General features: G+C 49.8%; 1 protein-coding gene across 6 annotated transcripts in view; it reads right to left on the bottom strand.

The window, feature by feature from the left end:
• LOC101947239 (opioid-binding protein/cell adhesion molecule homolog) overlaps positions 1 to 15,729 on the bottom strand; it is an 847,277-nt gene that overhangs the window by 307,246 nt on the left and 524,302 nt on the right. For 4 of the 6 annotated variants that reach the window (XM_065570595.1, XM_065570593.1, XM_065570594.1 and 1 more), the window contains exon 4: positions 13,133 to 13,217. In XM_065570595.1, the coding sequence (XP_065426667.1) occupies positions 13,133 to 13,217 (85 nt within the window). The other 2 variants (XM_065570597.1, XM_065570596.1) reach the window with 2 other exon arrangements.

Raw genomic sequence — 15,729 nt, forward strand, 5'->3', positions numbered from 1 at the left:
TGTGGACGCAATCTCAGTCCTTTTCCCTCGGAGACCTGTCACTGCATCAGGGCAACCCTTGTGATAGCACAAAAGACTTTAAATCCGGGCTTTAACGGCCCGGATTGAATTAAATGCATCGTAAAGCAGCCTCACTGTTTAAGAGGTAGGTATGGGAGCTTGCTTTCTCCTCTCTGCTAAAGGCTCTCTCTCTATTTATGGAATGATGAGTTGACTGTGGGCTACGCGCTTCCTTTTTTTTTTATGTCATCTGATCAAGAGGGTTATAAAACGCGCTGCGGTAATAAACGCGGCGCGAGGAGCCCGCTGCAGAGCATGGCAGAAAAAGGAGATACTGTTGTGAGGATGCGTTATTAATAAATGAAGTAGGGTGATTACAGGGAAGCAGAGCGGGATTCCACAAGCTGGGGCAAAGCAGTGATTTAGGAGGGGCAAAGGTTAGAAACACATTTAAGATGCCGAAGCTGGGCTTTAGGGGTCCTGAGGAGTGGGAGGTCGATTGAGGGTCACTGAAATAGCAAAGCCAAGGTTTGTGTTTCTTATCTCTGAAGCTTTATACAGTGACACCATCTTGATTGCACGGAGCGTATGGGTCTGTGTTCGCAGCAAAGTTAGCTTGGGGTCCTGCTAGGGTGTTGCCCCAAACCTCTTTCCCCTCCACTCATCAAAATCACACACATTTGATGGTGCTTTTAACCAGAGCAAGCTGGGTCATTTGGAGCTCCAAGCTAAAGCCTGAGTGAGGCTTTCACATGGGCTGGTAACCCATCCCCTTTGCAGTGAGGCTGCAGGCTAAACCTCTCAAACACTGATAGTCCTCCAAAGCCTTCCCACAATTCCCTCCTGAGTGCCCAGAAGAACAGACAAGTTCTCACACAATTCATGGGAAAGAATCATAGAGCAGCACCGCTTATTGTGGCACAAAGAACCACAGACGGTGGCCCCCGAAGTCCTAAGTGACACACATGGCGGAGCGCGGCACCAGTGAGGATGCAGTAACTGGCGTAGGGCTTTGCCGGGTGGCTGCTCAGGCCCGGGTGCGAGTTAATTCTGCAGTGAAGACGTACCTTACACGGCCGGGTTTGTCCTCGGGTGGGGAGGGCAAGGAACCTGGGAAGGGACAGGAGAAGAACTTGGCATGGAAACATGATACAAACACGGGGCTGAGTTGGAGATGAGTTGCAGAATAGACCAATGCCAGAGATGCGAGCTCCTCTGCACAGATAGAGCCTCCGTAGGGTAACTGGTAGTTAGACCAGGAGACTGGCACTTTGAACTGTTGGGTTCTGCTCCTGAGCCTGCCATAAACTTCTTGAGTGACCTTGAGCCCAGTCAAGCCAAGCCCGATTTGCAAGAGTAAGGCGCACGTGCAACTCCTGCTGACTTCAGCGCGAGTGGAGGACCCTTTGCACGTCTGCAAAACAGGTCCTCAGCTGCTTTTGTGACTCTGTTTCCCCATCTGGAAAACGGGGACAACCATACCAGACTCACAGGGCCGTCATGGGGCTTCCTCGCTTAACGTCTGCGAAGCACTTCAAGGTCCCTGAATGGAAGACACTGTAGGAGCTCAATGCATTTATTATCCCACACTGAAGCCTTCCCTTTCAGGATAAACTGCTCAAGGGTCCGGAAAGCACCTGGCTCTTCCCTGCCCCCCTGTGGGGAGGACGGGGTCCTGGCACATGCACATGGCAAGTGGCAAAGGCCCATGAGAATTATGGCCGAGTTCCCAGGCATGGACTAGGCCGTTGGCTCCTTTTTACAAGCCTTCATGATTATTACCACCTATTTCTTTTTACATTCCTGCCAAAATCCCAACATTAATCTCCCTCGCTCCCGCAAGGCAAAACATGGGTAATTGGATTTATATGGCTTAGAAATTTGTTAGATTTTTAAAAAAAAATGTATATACACACTAAATATATAAACAAATAAATAAATAATGACGGGAGGGAAGGCACTGCCCTGCTGTGACGTATCCTGGGGGATGGGTAACAGCAGGCTGGCTTAAACCAAAACCCCATTAATCTTAGCTATCTCCAGCCACCACCTTTCCCTCCTGTCCTCAGGCTAGTTGTGTTGATTACTTGGGTCTGATTTAAGAACTCTCGCCTTCTCGGAGCACTGAACTTTACAAGCTTCCCGTTGTGCACTGCCATTCAAGCTTCAAGCCCTCCTTTCTACTCTCTTTTCCTTTCTTTCTTTTCCACTCTTCCCTCTACTTTCCTGCCTCTCTCTCCTTCCAATCCTCCCCTTCTCTTTCTTGCTTGGTCTCTTTCTCCCTTTCCCCAGCTCCCTCACTGGGACACAAAGGAAGCCCCTCCACCACACACAATCCCTTTTTAGATCCTTGCTGCATAAACAGCAGGAAAAGAGAAACCTGGATTTCCTCATAGAGAGGGAGAAACCATGAAAGATCCTTCTCCTGCTTAGCTGGAGTCTCCATCCTTCATGGGGCAATTCAAAGGGTCTTAGGGCTTTGTCTAAGTGGGGAAATTGACTAGACTGAGGCATAAGGATTGTTGAGGAATAAGCAATAAGGGTTGAGGAAGTATTCCAGAACAGCTCCCCGCATTGACCCGCTGTCCCAGAATAAAAGTGACCAACCCTCTGTGGAGAAAGAAGTGGTTCGGAACTATTTAGAAAAACTGGACGTGCACAAGTCCATGGGGCCGGATGCGCTGCATCCGAGGGTGCTAAAGGAGTTGGCGGGTGAGATTGCAGAGCCATTAGCCATTATTTTTGAAAACTCATGGCGATCGGGGGAGGTCCCAGATGACTGGAAAAAGGCTAATGTAGTGCCCATCTTTTAAAAAGGGAAGAAGGAGGATCTGGGGAACTACAGGCCAGTCAGCCTCACCTCAGTCCCTGGAAAAATCATGGAGCAGGTCCTCAAGGAATCAATTATGAAACATTTAGAGGAGAGGAAAGTGATCAGGAACAGTCAGCATGGATTCACGAAGGGGAAGTCGTGCCTGACTAACCTAATTGCCTTCTATGATGAGATAACTGGCTCTGTGGATGAGGGGAAAGCAGTGGATGTGTTATTCCTTGACTTTAGCAAAGCTTTTGATACGGTCTCCCACAGTATTCTTGCCGCCAAGTTAAAGAAGTATGGGCTGGATGAATGGACTGTAAGGTGGATAGAAAGCTGGCTAGATCGTCGGGCTCAACGGGTAGTGATCAATGGCTCCATGTCTAGTTGGCAGCCGGTTTCAAGCGGAGTGCCCCAAGGGTCGGTCCTGGGGCCGGTTTTGTTTAATATCTTTATTAATGATCTGGAGGATGGTGTGGACTGCACTCTCAGCAAGTTTGCAGATGACACTAAACTAGGAGGCGTGGTAGATACACTAGAGGGTAGGGATCGGATACAGAGGGACCTAGACAAATTAGAAGATTGGGCCGAAAAAAACCTGATGAGGTTCAACAAGGACAAGTGCAGAGTCCTGCACTTAGGACGGAAGAATCCCATGCACTGCTACAGACTAGGGACCGAATGGCTAGGTAGCAGTTCTGCAGAAAAGGACCTAGGGGTCACAGTGGACGAGAAGCTGGATATGAGTCAACAGTGTGCTCTTGTTGCCAAGAAGGCTAACGGCATTTTGGGCTGTATAAGTAGGGGCATTGCCAGCAGATCGAGGGACGTGATCGTTCCCCTTTATTCGACATTGGTGAGGCCTCATCTGGAATACTGTGTCCAGTTTTGGGCCCCACACTACAAGAAGGATGTGGAAAAATTGGAAAGAGTCCAGCGGAGGGCAACAAAAATGATTAGGGGTCTGGAGCACATGACTTATGAGGAGAGGCTGAGGGAACTGGGATTGTTTAGTCTCCAGAAGAGAAGAATGAGGGGGGATTTGATAGCAGCCTTCAACTACCTGAAGGGGGGTTCCAAAGAGGATGGAGCTCGGCTGTTCTCAGTGGTGGCAGACGACAGAACAAGGAGCAATGGTCTCAAGTTGCAGTGGGGGAGGTCCAGGTTGGATATCAGGAAAAACTATTTCACTAGGAGGGTGGTGAAACACTGGAATGCGTTACCTAGGGAGGTGGTGGAGTCTCCTTCCTTGGAGGTTTTTAAGGCCCGGCTTGACAAAGCCCTGGCTGGGATGATTTAGCTGGGAATTGGTCCTGCTTTGAGCAGGGGGTTGGACTAGATGACCTCTTGAGGTCCCTTCCAACTCTGATATTCTATGATTCTATGATTCTAAGTGATTTTATTCCAGAATAAATTACTGTACTCTAGAAGTACACTGATGATTCTGGAATAAAGGCACTTTTACTAACAGAGTGTCAACCCAGTGAGCTATTCCAGAATATTTTATTCAACAATGGCTATGCTAGTCAATTTCTCCATGTAAACAAGCCATTACCCATGGCTCCTTCCAGCACAAACTGGAAGCAAGCAGCACCCTATTCTGCAATGGACATTTAGCTGCAGGTAATCCACAACATGTTTAGGCAATGGCCATTTTGCACCTTATTAATCCGATCCCTGCTTCAAGGTATGAGCTGTATCCTGCAAAGGGCAGAACTAAAACTCCGTCCTTCTTCTATATGCAGCACTGCCCAGATGAGGAGAGGACTAGAAAGAGAACCTCATTTCATCAGACAGTCCAGACTAACAGCTGTACTCCTCTTCAGTGGGTATAACGTAGAGCGGGATGGCTATTGCAAAAAATGATTTCCACCACCATTTGTCCAACTACTTAAACAAATTTATTTTCATGGGACTCAATGCCCGTTTGTGTTTGCTTTCCTCACATATTCTAACGAACAAGTTGGCTGGGGGGAATGTTCATGTAATCAGCCAGTTTTAAGCAAATATTATTATATTAGCATTACTCATGCACCAGAGCCCCGTTTCGCTAGGTGCTGTATGAACGCAGAACCCAAAGATGGTCCTTGCCTCAAGGAGTTTACAGTCTACAGGAGAATATGAATGGAAAACAAATATACAATTAGTATTTGTGAGTATTGGCACTGGAGATCTAACCATTGAGAGTTATGGCTCATCCCACCAGGGAACAGAAAACATGAGATTTACGTGTCCTATTAAATCAGCTTGAACGTCAAATATCCCACAACAAACTGCTCACAACAGACAAAGAATTATTGGCAGGAATTATTCGGTGAATTGTTTTGCATGAATAAAATTGGAGAAAAACTGCACTCCACCCACAGATAACTGGCAAAAGGGGTGGGGGGGGGGGGGAAGAGGTGAAATTCACTGAATTAGTTATTCCTTATGAATTGTCTCCTTGACTATAGTATCTAGATTATCATTTAAAATAATACATGTAGCTGTTGTATGAGGTATCCTTACTTCAGGGTTGAGGGAAAACCAAATAAATTCAGGAAATGGAAAAAAAAATCGAGATTCAAAAGACAAACTATGAAAGAAGGTAGTGGAACCAAGAAAGGCTTCAGAAGATGGAAATTGGAACAGCAAGGGTTCTGTTGGGCCCCGATTTCCTTTTGTGGCGTTAACTCCTAAGCCCTTTCCAGAAACAAAGACTAGAGCTCTAGGAACCATGCATATGTCCAGACAAACGCAGCTATTACCATCTTCAGTCCAGGGGTGTTTATTGTGCCTGCAGAAGATTTAGTGTATTCCACAGCAAAGGGATTACAAAAAATCTGTTCTGAACCTCTGTAACTGAATATTGCTGCTTCCAACTATTTCAGATGAATAAAGCTCAAGTGTCAAGTGTTTGGAGCTGTGTGTGGCTGCTGGCTTTTCACTAGCAAGAAATACAGGAACCTTGCTAGAACTTAAATCGTATTCCTCGTAGAACAGCAAACAACTCTTGCTCTTTCTTTTCTATGAAGCCAGAAGAGATCTGCTGCATTATGCAAAGCAGATTTTAAAGCAAAGACTGTTGTTCCAGTTTTCTGGTTGCAATTTCACTGTCTCCAGGTCTCCACTCACCCACTTCCTCCTCCTGTCTGTTGTATTCTACCCAACCCCCTGGACAATGTTCAGACAAAGAGAGCGGGTCTGATCTGGTACCCAGGGCAGCCAGTGGGAAAGCACCCCTTGTCTTCATGGTGCAGCATCAGGCCCAGAGAGGGGTGTTGGCAGAATCAGTGGCTAAACTTTATTGAGGAATATGTTCCAAAGGCCTGAACTAAAGCTGAATTCATTGGGGCCCAGATCCTCAAAGGTACTTAGGTGTCTAAATTGGGACCTAAAGGTCTTGCCATTGACTGCAATAGATGTTGGATCAGATACCGAGTGAATTAGAGCCACTGACTTCAGTGGGAAGTTTGCCCGAGTGTAAAACCAGAGCGCCTGATTCTGGATTAAGATGTGAGTAAGGATGGCAGAGCCTGGCCCGCAGTGAGGACTTTGGGATTTTGCCCACAGTGTGTAAAACTCTTTAGCATCTGTCAGGAGCTATAGAAACATTAGACATTCCTCTCATTGCTACCTCTCGCGCTTCCTCCCCTAACATTAGAGATGGAACCTAGCTGCAAAGTGTGAATGAGAATTTCAAACACTCCACAGTGCATGAGTCCAGGGGGCTGGGTACGGGCAGTACCATTGCAGCTGCAGTTCTGTAATAGCACTTGTCTCGATGCAACAGGTTGGCACAGAGGGGAACTCTCCTTCACCCCCATGCCCTTTCTCCAACACCCAGACAATGGCTCTGATATTACAGTTAAATTAGTGGGCACTATAATTATACCTATCACGAACAGATAAGACAAGTTAAATACCAGCTACCTAGGGGGAAATTATTATGCCAACGAGGAGGAACCAAATGCCAGAACCCATGGCTGTAATTTCATTGACTTGCCAATTACAGCTCCTACATGCAGGGAGCTCTACCTTGGAAATGGCAGGTATATATTTAGCTGCTTTGGGAAACTTTTGGGGGGAGTAAGGGGGGCAGTGACAGAGCAGGGCCTCGTTAATCTGGCCTTCATGAATCCCCATGCTTTTCGCATTGGCACACAAAAAGCAGCAGGCAGCACAGATTTAATAGCAGTGACGTTGCTGCTGTGCAAATTTTTTGCTCTATCTAGGACTTTTCATCCATATAGCTCAGGGGTGGCGAGTGTCATTAGCCCCATTTTACAGCTGGGGAAACTGAGGCACAGAGGCAGACAGTAGTTTGCCTAAGATTAATGGCAGAACCAGGAATAAATCCCAGGTCACCCGCCTCCCAGACCAGTGCCCAAATCCATTGGTCCATATTGCCTGTTTGAAGTAGTCTTATATTACCAAACCTCATCATGTGCTAGGAAATAGGCTTCAGTAGTGTATTGTACAAAACAATGAAGCACTGTCAGAAATAATGAAAACTATAATAGCAAAAAATAAACAAAGGAACCGCGTCTCATGATGTTTTATCCTGGTGTTTGCTTTTTAACTGGGTTCATTCAGATACTCACTAAGTTGTGAAATTCAGTGAATCACAAAGTCTTCCGTATGAATTAGCAAGGATCTATTGTTTCTTTAGTTTTTAAATGACGAAGGGTTGTGGAGGCTAAGGTTTCGCTGGGAGTGAATGGGGCAGAAATCTGACTTTTAAACTTTCCTTTAAATATGAGAACAATTCAGCATTGTGCGTCTGTATTTTTTGTTAAATAAAAATGCGTGGTGCTTATGTGTCGTGCATTTCATCCAAGGATCTCAGAGCATTTTATAACTGTTAAGGAATTACTTTGCATAACCTCCTCTAGGAACTAGGTGCTGTGAGCCCCATTTTACAGATGGGGAAACTGATGCACGGAGAGGTAAAGGAACCTTCCCAAGGTCATAGCACAGCAAGTCAGTGGCAGAGACAGAAACAGAACTCAAGCGTTCTGTCTCTCCGCTGTTACAGTGCTTACTAGAGCACACTTTCTTTGCCTTTATAAATGGGCTATTATTTCTTAATAATAATAATAAGAAGAAATATTATTTCTTTATTCCTATAAAGCCTTGAATATTCTGCTGTTGCTTTATGTCTTTATGTGACGAGACTTGACCCAGCTCAGTTAGATGGGACTTTTGAGGTAGCACCACTGCAGGACCTCAGTTTCTGTGCGGTCTGTGCGTGGTCAGAGTGCATGTCATTACTTTGGAGAGAACTTCTTTGTCACTAAGGGCTGCCAATACCAGAGCGGCGCAGGGGCGGACTGCTAAAGTCAATAAGCTAGATAAATTGCCATTATTGTGGTAAATGTTAAAGTAAAGTAAGAATGGGAATCTACCATAAACCACACTGCATTGCTTATCTTGCCAGCAAACCAGCCTTTTATAATAGACACCAGTACAGTTCAATCGGTATTTGGATGGGATAACTCCAGGGAGTACCTGGGTACTACAGGTAGAAATGTTGGTAATTCAGTAGGTGGCACTCGCTCCAGCATGGGGGTGGGATACACTGTGTGACTGGAAATGGGGTTTCAGATGAGATATACAACTGCGGCCCTGAGCACATGGTTATTCAAGATTCCACAGCACTTTCCCCAAGAATGGGAACATTACCCCTTGCGTCCTGACCAAATTCCAACTAGGTAATAAAATTCTTACTTTTAGTTTCAAGCAAATTTGTGGGTTTTCCTTTCCTGTTCTCACTGCTATGTAGTGATCATTTCTGTGGGCTACTAAACAGCTACTGTGCTTCACACCAGAAGTGGCTGCATTTCAGCAGTTGGTAACGCATTGGCTGTTTGTTTGATTTTATCCATAGTGTATAGACCGACTGCAAACCACTTGGAGTTTCTTTGAGATGCAAAGTGTTTAAATGTACTAAGGGAATTGTTTGTTCTTAAAACGAAACAGCAAGTTATCCATTCAAATATGAGAATGGTTTTACAGCCATGATCTAAAGTGACACTGGAAGCTGCCAGTAGATGGAGCCATAGATTCTGCAAGGGATCTCTAGGAAGAAAAAGCAGAGAGAGAGATTCAGGAGCAGGGGAGCACTAAGCTATTGCTTGTCTGTATGGAATCTTCATTTGCCCCCCTAGAAAAGCCAAAAGTCCTGCTCTCCATTGTAGATCTCATTTCTTCTATTAACCTGGTCGCTTTTCCAGCACTGTATGCATTTAAAGGACTGATCCAGAGTGGTGATGAGCTTCCATAAGTCCATTAAAGCCAACAGGGAGTTGCAGGTGCTCTGCACCTCTCAGCATCAGGCCTTTCTGCATTATCATTTTAAAAGGGACCTTCTGGGTGAAAACTAAAAAGTGCATTTTCAGGGCTTACAGGAATAAATGAGCTGGCATCTCTGCACCCTAGTTTGTGAAACTGCTGGAAGGCCCGACAAGTCCTCTCGTTACTGGAAAAAGAAACCTCTAACTTCTCTTTTAAAGCATCAGTCTCCTAACTGGATAGCTGTCAATGCCACCTCCCTCCACAATCTGGGTGTGGACTCTGCATATCATGCCAGGATCACATCAGAGACTGTGCACGCTGGAGGACTACTGCAAGTTGTCATCAATACATAATGCAGTGAGTCTCCGAAGTCTGTTTTAAGGGCATCACTGCTTTCCTGTCCCATGGGGGAAGGACGTTCTAAAATCTGCATGGCATGCATCCCACTGCACTGTCTTCTGGGATACTGCAGCCTGTTGCATGGTGAAGCCACAAATCAATGTCAGATGCATCCCAATGCACCCTCTCCCTGAAACTGCATCTCAGTATCACATGCATCCCTGATACCCTGTCTCCAGCAAGATATTGCGGTCTGCTGTACAGGGCTGTTGCAAATCAGCACCAGCTGCATCCTTGAGATATCGTCTCCCGCAGGATATTGCAGCCTGCTCAGTGCTGATGCAAATCATTTCCCACTACATCCCTGATACACCATATCCCTGCAAAACGCCGCAGCCCGCTGCACGGCTGCCAGTGCCACATCTCAGGTAAGGACCAAGGCCATGCCACATTATCTGAGGGAAGCGGAAGGTTCACTTTAAAGATGAATTGCACGTGTCTGTCTCAGAGAGCCGGACTGAGCTGCAACCGCTGCTTTCAGCAATGAAGGCCCTGGCAGTCTAGGATTGTTCCTACCATCAGTGGAGTTCTCCCATGTGATGGCAATAACCCAGCTCCAGAGAGTGCTAAGGCTGTGCTTTCCAACACACGTACTGATCATTCTGCGCAGTGGAGCCCTGGGAAGGGAAGTGGCACCATGGTGGAGCACAGCAGGGAGCCCTGGCTTTGATAGCCTCCCAGGGCCCCCGTTAGACAAACCATTCCCTGAGAGGTCCACTGGGTTAAGCTGATTAATGAAGAGCCAGTGGGCACGATGGGCTAGCATAGACACTGCTAGGGGGTCCTGAATCTTCATTAGCTCACTGAACAGCTAATTGTCTTCTAGGAGCTGGCACCCAGGCGACAGGGAAAAAATTCAAAAGGGAGCCTGGCAAGGCCAGCCGGAAGTGGGGCTGGCAGGAGGTACCCGCAGAGCCTGGCAAGCAGTTATCATGGAAAGGCATGAGGAGAGCGGCACACAATTCCTGTGGCTGGGCTCCCAGCGATACCACCACCAAAGCAAGTGCAAGGGGCTGACAGGGAAGTGGCTCACTGCAACGAGAGTGGCTGGGGATAGAAGGGTGGAAAGGGCAGAGTGTGGAAATGGGGAAAGTGGAGAAGAGGCATGCGGTGACGAAGAGACAGGGGATAAAGAGGGGGAGGTTGAAGAGACGGAGAGACAGAGGGCAAAAAAAAAAAAAAAGATGAAAGGAGCGAGAGACTGATAAAGGCTGAAAAGCCCAACAGCTATGGGGCTGGATTCTTCCCAACCATTCCCGTTCCCAAGGCCAGCTGCCGCAAGTGCCAGCCTCACAGCAGACAACCAGGCCAGAGCCTCAAAAAGTAGATCAAAGTTGGCCCTCTGGTGGTGGAAATCAGAGAGTGCATCCGAGACAGCATCAAACCTAAAATTTAAGTTATTAGACCAAGAGGCATGTTCTCAGTGGTTTAAAACCAAGAACCCTAAAAGAAAATGGCTTTATATTTTGAACATATGATCCTCTCCCTGTTAGATTTGCAGCCCTAACATCACAGCACTTTGCTAGGGCATGAGAACCTGAAAGTTTACTAACTAGTCTGCCTCCGTTTTCCAGGCTGGGAGAAATTCAGAAAACCACCAAGCAGCATCCAGGGTGAAAGGACAATGAGATTTTTAACCATCTTAGGTTAATTATCTCAGAGGCTATATTATTGGGAGCAAAACGGAAATTGTGCCTTTTGCTTTTTAACCTGCGTCCCTTTAATCACAAATTGTAAACCATCCCGGCTTGGGCTGGGCAGACCTCAGGGAGAATCTGACCCTGAAGATGATAGAGCACAAAAGGGAGCTGTGGTGGTGGACTCTGACTGGCCTGCAGAAAGTATGTTTATTTCAGAGCCAGAGGGTTGAGCACTGGAGTCTTGAGTTCTAACCCAGGTCCTAACCCCAATTCCCCTATGTATGACTGTATGGGTGGCACTTTGCCTCTGGATTTCTGTTCTGTTTGTTCTTTCTTCTCAGAAGGGTATGTGCGGGCTCATTAGCTAATTTTGGGAATGAGCTTTTGGAAAGGGGCAGTGGTGTTGCGGGTCCTGTTTTAACAAGGCCACTGTCTGAATGGCAGGGTGCGATATGTCCATCTCCCTCCGGGGGCCCCTCTGCCCATGAAGCAGGGAGATGACAGACCAGGAAGCAGATAGGTAAATGGGGCAAAGCCCCCATTAAACGGGCAGGGCTTATCAGTCACTCTTCTCGGAAACTCAGCCCCACCACCCCATTATGCTCTGAACTCAGCATCCTTTTGGTAGTGACCCCCCCAGCATGGGGCATCAGCTGGGATAGAACCCAGGCCCTTCAGCATCTCTGCTGCCTAAACTTAAAGGAGGAAATGCCAGCTGGCAATCGTAGTAGGCTCTTATCCCCTATGTGGGTCAGCTGCTAGAGGAGGATATGATGACACACTTAGCCTGCATGTTGCTCCCCCTTGTGCCAGTTTGTGAGGAAGAATTGCTTACTGGAGCCCTGCCGTTCTTGGTGTATGGAAGGAAGCAGGCGGGCTAGTGTGGTGGAGCGGTATCACAGACTATTTGGCATTCGAGACGGGGCAGGAGAATACAAAGTTCTTAGGACCTGTTTGTTTAAGATCCGTACGCAAAATCCACACCTCACGACGGACACTTCATGCCGCACGGAAAAACACTGGACCTGTCTATCTGACCACAGCAGCACAGTCAACATCTACTGAACTGGCTGTCTCTGCTGTGCCGAAACCACGCGCCCACAGCACGCTGGGCACACCTGTAACTCGCCGAGGAAAGGCAAAGGGATGCTCTGCTGTACTGCCTCGTGTAGAAGCGGCCCATCTGCATATAAGTTGCCTGCATTTCTTTTGCAGCAAACAGCGTAAGGTAAAACATCCATCAGAATTCATAAGATGCACCCCCGGAGTAAAAGATTGATTTGATATTAACAGATGTGTGCAGAGAATATAAAGTGATCGAGGCAAAATACTGACATCTCCGGAGGCATCACAGCCCTGGAAACCGGTTAGAAATGCAGACTGGCATAGATACACAGGCAATACAGAGCCCTGATACTCACCCCACCTCGCCTCCCACACACATACACACAACTTTAGGAAGAGAACTGGAGTGTCAGCCAGCGCAAGCTCACTGTCTGCCACCTAAACCCAATTGCCAGCTCACTGTCTGGCACCAGCGTTCTCCTGCCAGCTCCACTGTGACACGGCCCAGCACCCACGTTTCACTGCAACCCCCCATCTGGCACCCACGCCCCAGTGCCGAAGAAACAACAGAACGTACCCTCTTCGTTCCTTTAGACGCCCTGGCACTCTATGCAGAGACACCCCCGTCACCGTGTCAGCAACCCCCACTCCCAGCTCACGGGGCCCCAGCTCCGAAGCCCCTGACTCAGCATCGTATGTTCTTCCCTGACTCGGGGGTCTCACCCCACCCCATTCACGACAAACCCTCTCAACCTGTTTTTACAGGAGAAACAGTCAGAGCCAAGGCTTAGCCCGGTTGCCATGTGGCATCGAAAGCCCCTGGCTCCGCAGACTGGTTCCACTCCTACACGGCCCCTCCTGGCATGCACCTGGGGCCGGAGCACCCACAGAGCGACACCCCTGTAAATACCCAGAGAAAAAAAACATCTGCTCCTACCTGAGGGTGGCACTCTCCCCTTGTCTGACGGTCACGTTGTCCATAGCTTTGGGGAAGGTGGCATCTCCGCTGCGCACGGGCACTCCTGCGGGCACAAGGAAGAGCAGCCTGAGACAGAGGACGACGAGGCACCTCCAGGGCACGACTAAGCACCCGCCGACCCCCATCCTGGGCAGCAGGGACTTTCCAAAAGGCCAGAAACACACCCGACAAGGCAACCAGGAGAAACGGGGGGGAAACCAGGCAAACAGGGTGGGAGCGCAGGGCAGGCACGGAGCTCCTCGGAGATTAGCAGCGCCCCTGGCAATCCAGCCTCGGCGAACCGAGCATCCGGAGGGAGTCCCCAGTATTCCTTGGGCGAGGGAGGAGGAAGGGAGCACCGGGGGGGCGGAGGAAGAGGAGGAGGGAAGGTGCCGAGCGAGAGATGAAGGTCACGGATCTCTCTCTGCTCCAGACGCTACTTTAAGATTCAGCTGGGCACGCGCTGCGGAGATCTGGCCTCAAAAGTTTATCACCCGAGGAGGACGCGTGAGGCTCTCCGGCAAGACAGGGAGGGGTGGCTGTCAAAACCGGGCTGGTGCCGGGCAGGAGCGGGCCCGGGGGGGTGGGAAGAAAAGGGAGCAGGAGGAAAAAATAAAGAAAAGCCACCAAAAAACTGCTTCTGTCGCAAGATCAAAACTTCCCTGCGGAGCAGCGGAGTCTGGTGCCAGCGGCTGTCGCACAGCGCAAGGCAAAGCCAGGCTGGCGCGCTCCAGCCGCCCGGGCTCGGCTGCGACCTCCGGCGGGGCGCGGGGAAGGAGCCCGGCTGGCCCCGGCTCTGCTCAGCGAGGGGAGGACGCAGCGGCCGGCGGGAGGCGAGAGGCGCGCAGGAGAGGCGCGCAGGAGCCGGCGGCTGCCCCCACTTTCAGCAGCCCAGCTGCGCGCTCCCTCCCGGCCGGGAGCATCGCCTCGGAGCTCGCCCGCCCGGGCGCTGCCTTCCCGGGGTTGTCATGGCAGCGACTCCATCACTGACCAGCGCCCGGGCTCCGGCCCCGCCACACTGAGCCGCGCGCGCGGAGCTGCTGCGGGGCTCTCCCACTTTAACCCTGCCCGCGCCGGGCTGCCTGGTGCGGTGCAAGCGCTAGGCGCCGGCTGGCTCTGGGCTCCCGCAGAGGCGGCATCACTGAGCCAGGGGACCACCAGCCTCTTCCACCCCCGTTAACCATCGCAGCGCCAGGCATAGCAGCTGGGGGGGGGGGGGGACGACGAGGGGGGGTGAGAGAGAGAGCGAGCGTGTGTGTGTAATTAAACCATTCCTGCAGCTGCAGCAGGGACCCCCCTGAGAAGAATAAATCTCCCACCCTGCAGGCATCAGCGCTGGCTGCTGGGTTTACAGTAGGGCACCACACAACTATGAGACCCAAGCTGTCCCCGCTCCTACATAAGTCACCCCAGCTTAGGCAGCTGGTGTGCTGGGACCACGCCCGTGCTGTATTGTCTCGCGGTTTCCTTGTGCTCTGTCCGGATCCATCTGTTGTCTCTAGTTTTCTATTTTGATTGCACAGGGACCGGCTTTTCTTTCTGTTTGTACAGCGCCTAGCACCGTGGGGTCCTGGTCCATGTCTGAAGCTGCTAGGTGCAACCACAATACAAATAAATAATAGCCTGTTACCAAGCGCCTGCTCAGCTTCTCCCACCCCCCGGTATCTTCTGCTTCCTCCCTCTCCATGCCCCGAGGTGGCCTCCAGCATCCCTCCTGCATACCCTGCCTGTGCCCCAAGCACCCCATTTCCTCTCTGCCTCCCCCAGGCATACAGCCCCCAGCCCTGGCCCCCCTGGCCTCGCCTACCCCACACATACGGTGCACCTGAATGCAGATCCCCTTAGCCCACCCTGTCATGTAAGCACAGGGCTCCCCTTGCCATGCCTTCCCCTTCGCCATCCAAGCAAGTTCTTCCCTTTGTGCTGCCAGGCACTGACCCAAAGGAGATGCTCAGGGCTTTTCATCCACCCCTCGTGGCCCAGTACAGAGTGCCCTCTGCCATTATAATCAACCAGCCCGTGCCAAGGATCACCCAGCATGCACACAGGGCTCAGAGAGCCCCCCTGCATGGCACCTGTTCCACAAGGCCCGAGATAGCTCAGCTCAGACCCCCTGCCAACAGGCTGCTGACCAGGTGATGTTTTAATTGCCTGCCTGCAAAATTAACCCCTGCCGAGCAGACTCGCCTGTGGCAAGCTCTCTGTTAACACCTGTTAGATTTCTTCCTCTGATGGAACCCACTGGGTCAGCGGTCAGATGGTGCATCTGAGGATGTGTTACCTACCCCACGAGATGTGGGGTATACTGATGCGGGATGATCTGGCCAGTGAAGGGAGTTCTAGCTGCTTTACTATGCCTCTGTGTGCCTTCCCTAGACTGGGGGTGTGACGGGAATGAGTCAAGTTCCAAATTTAGTGGTTACAATTTCCTGACTATGGCTAGAGACTTGGGAGCTTTTAGAGTCCTTAAAGGTCCCCTAAAGTCTGGGGGGTGGGAAGGGGCGGGTGCTAAGGTTTGAGGAGCTTTGAAATGGAAAGGACCCTAGAAGTATGTGTACATGTGAGAGAGGATCCCT

The sequence above is a fragment of the Chrysemys picta genome, chromosome 16 (genome assembly GCF_011386835.1).
Source record: "Chrysemys picta bellii isolate R12L10 chromosome 16, ASM1138683v2, whole genome shotgun sequence".
In the NCBI taxonomy this organism is placed as follows: Eukaryota; Metazoa; Chordata; order Testudines; family Emydidae; genus Chrysemys; species Chrysemys picta.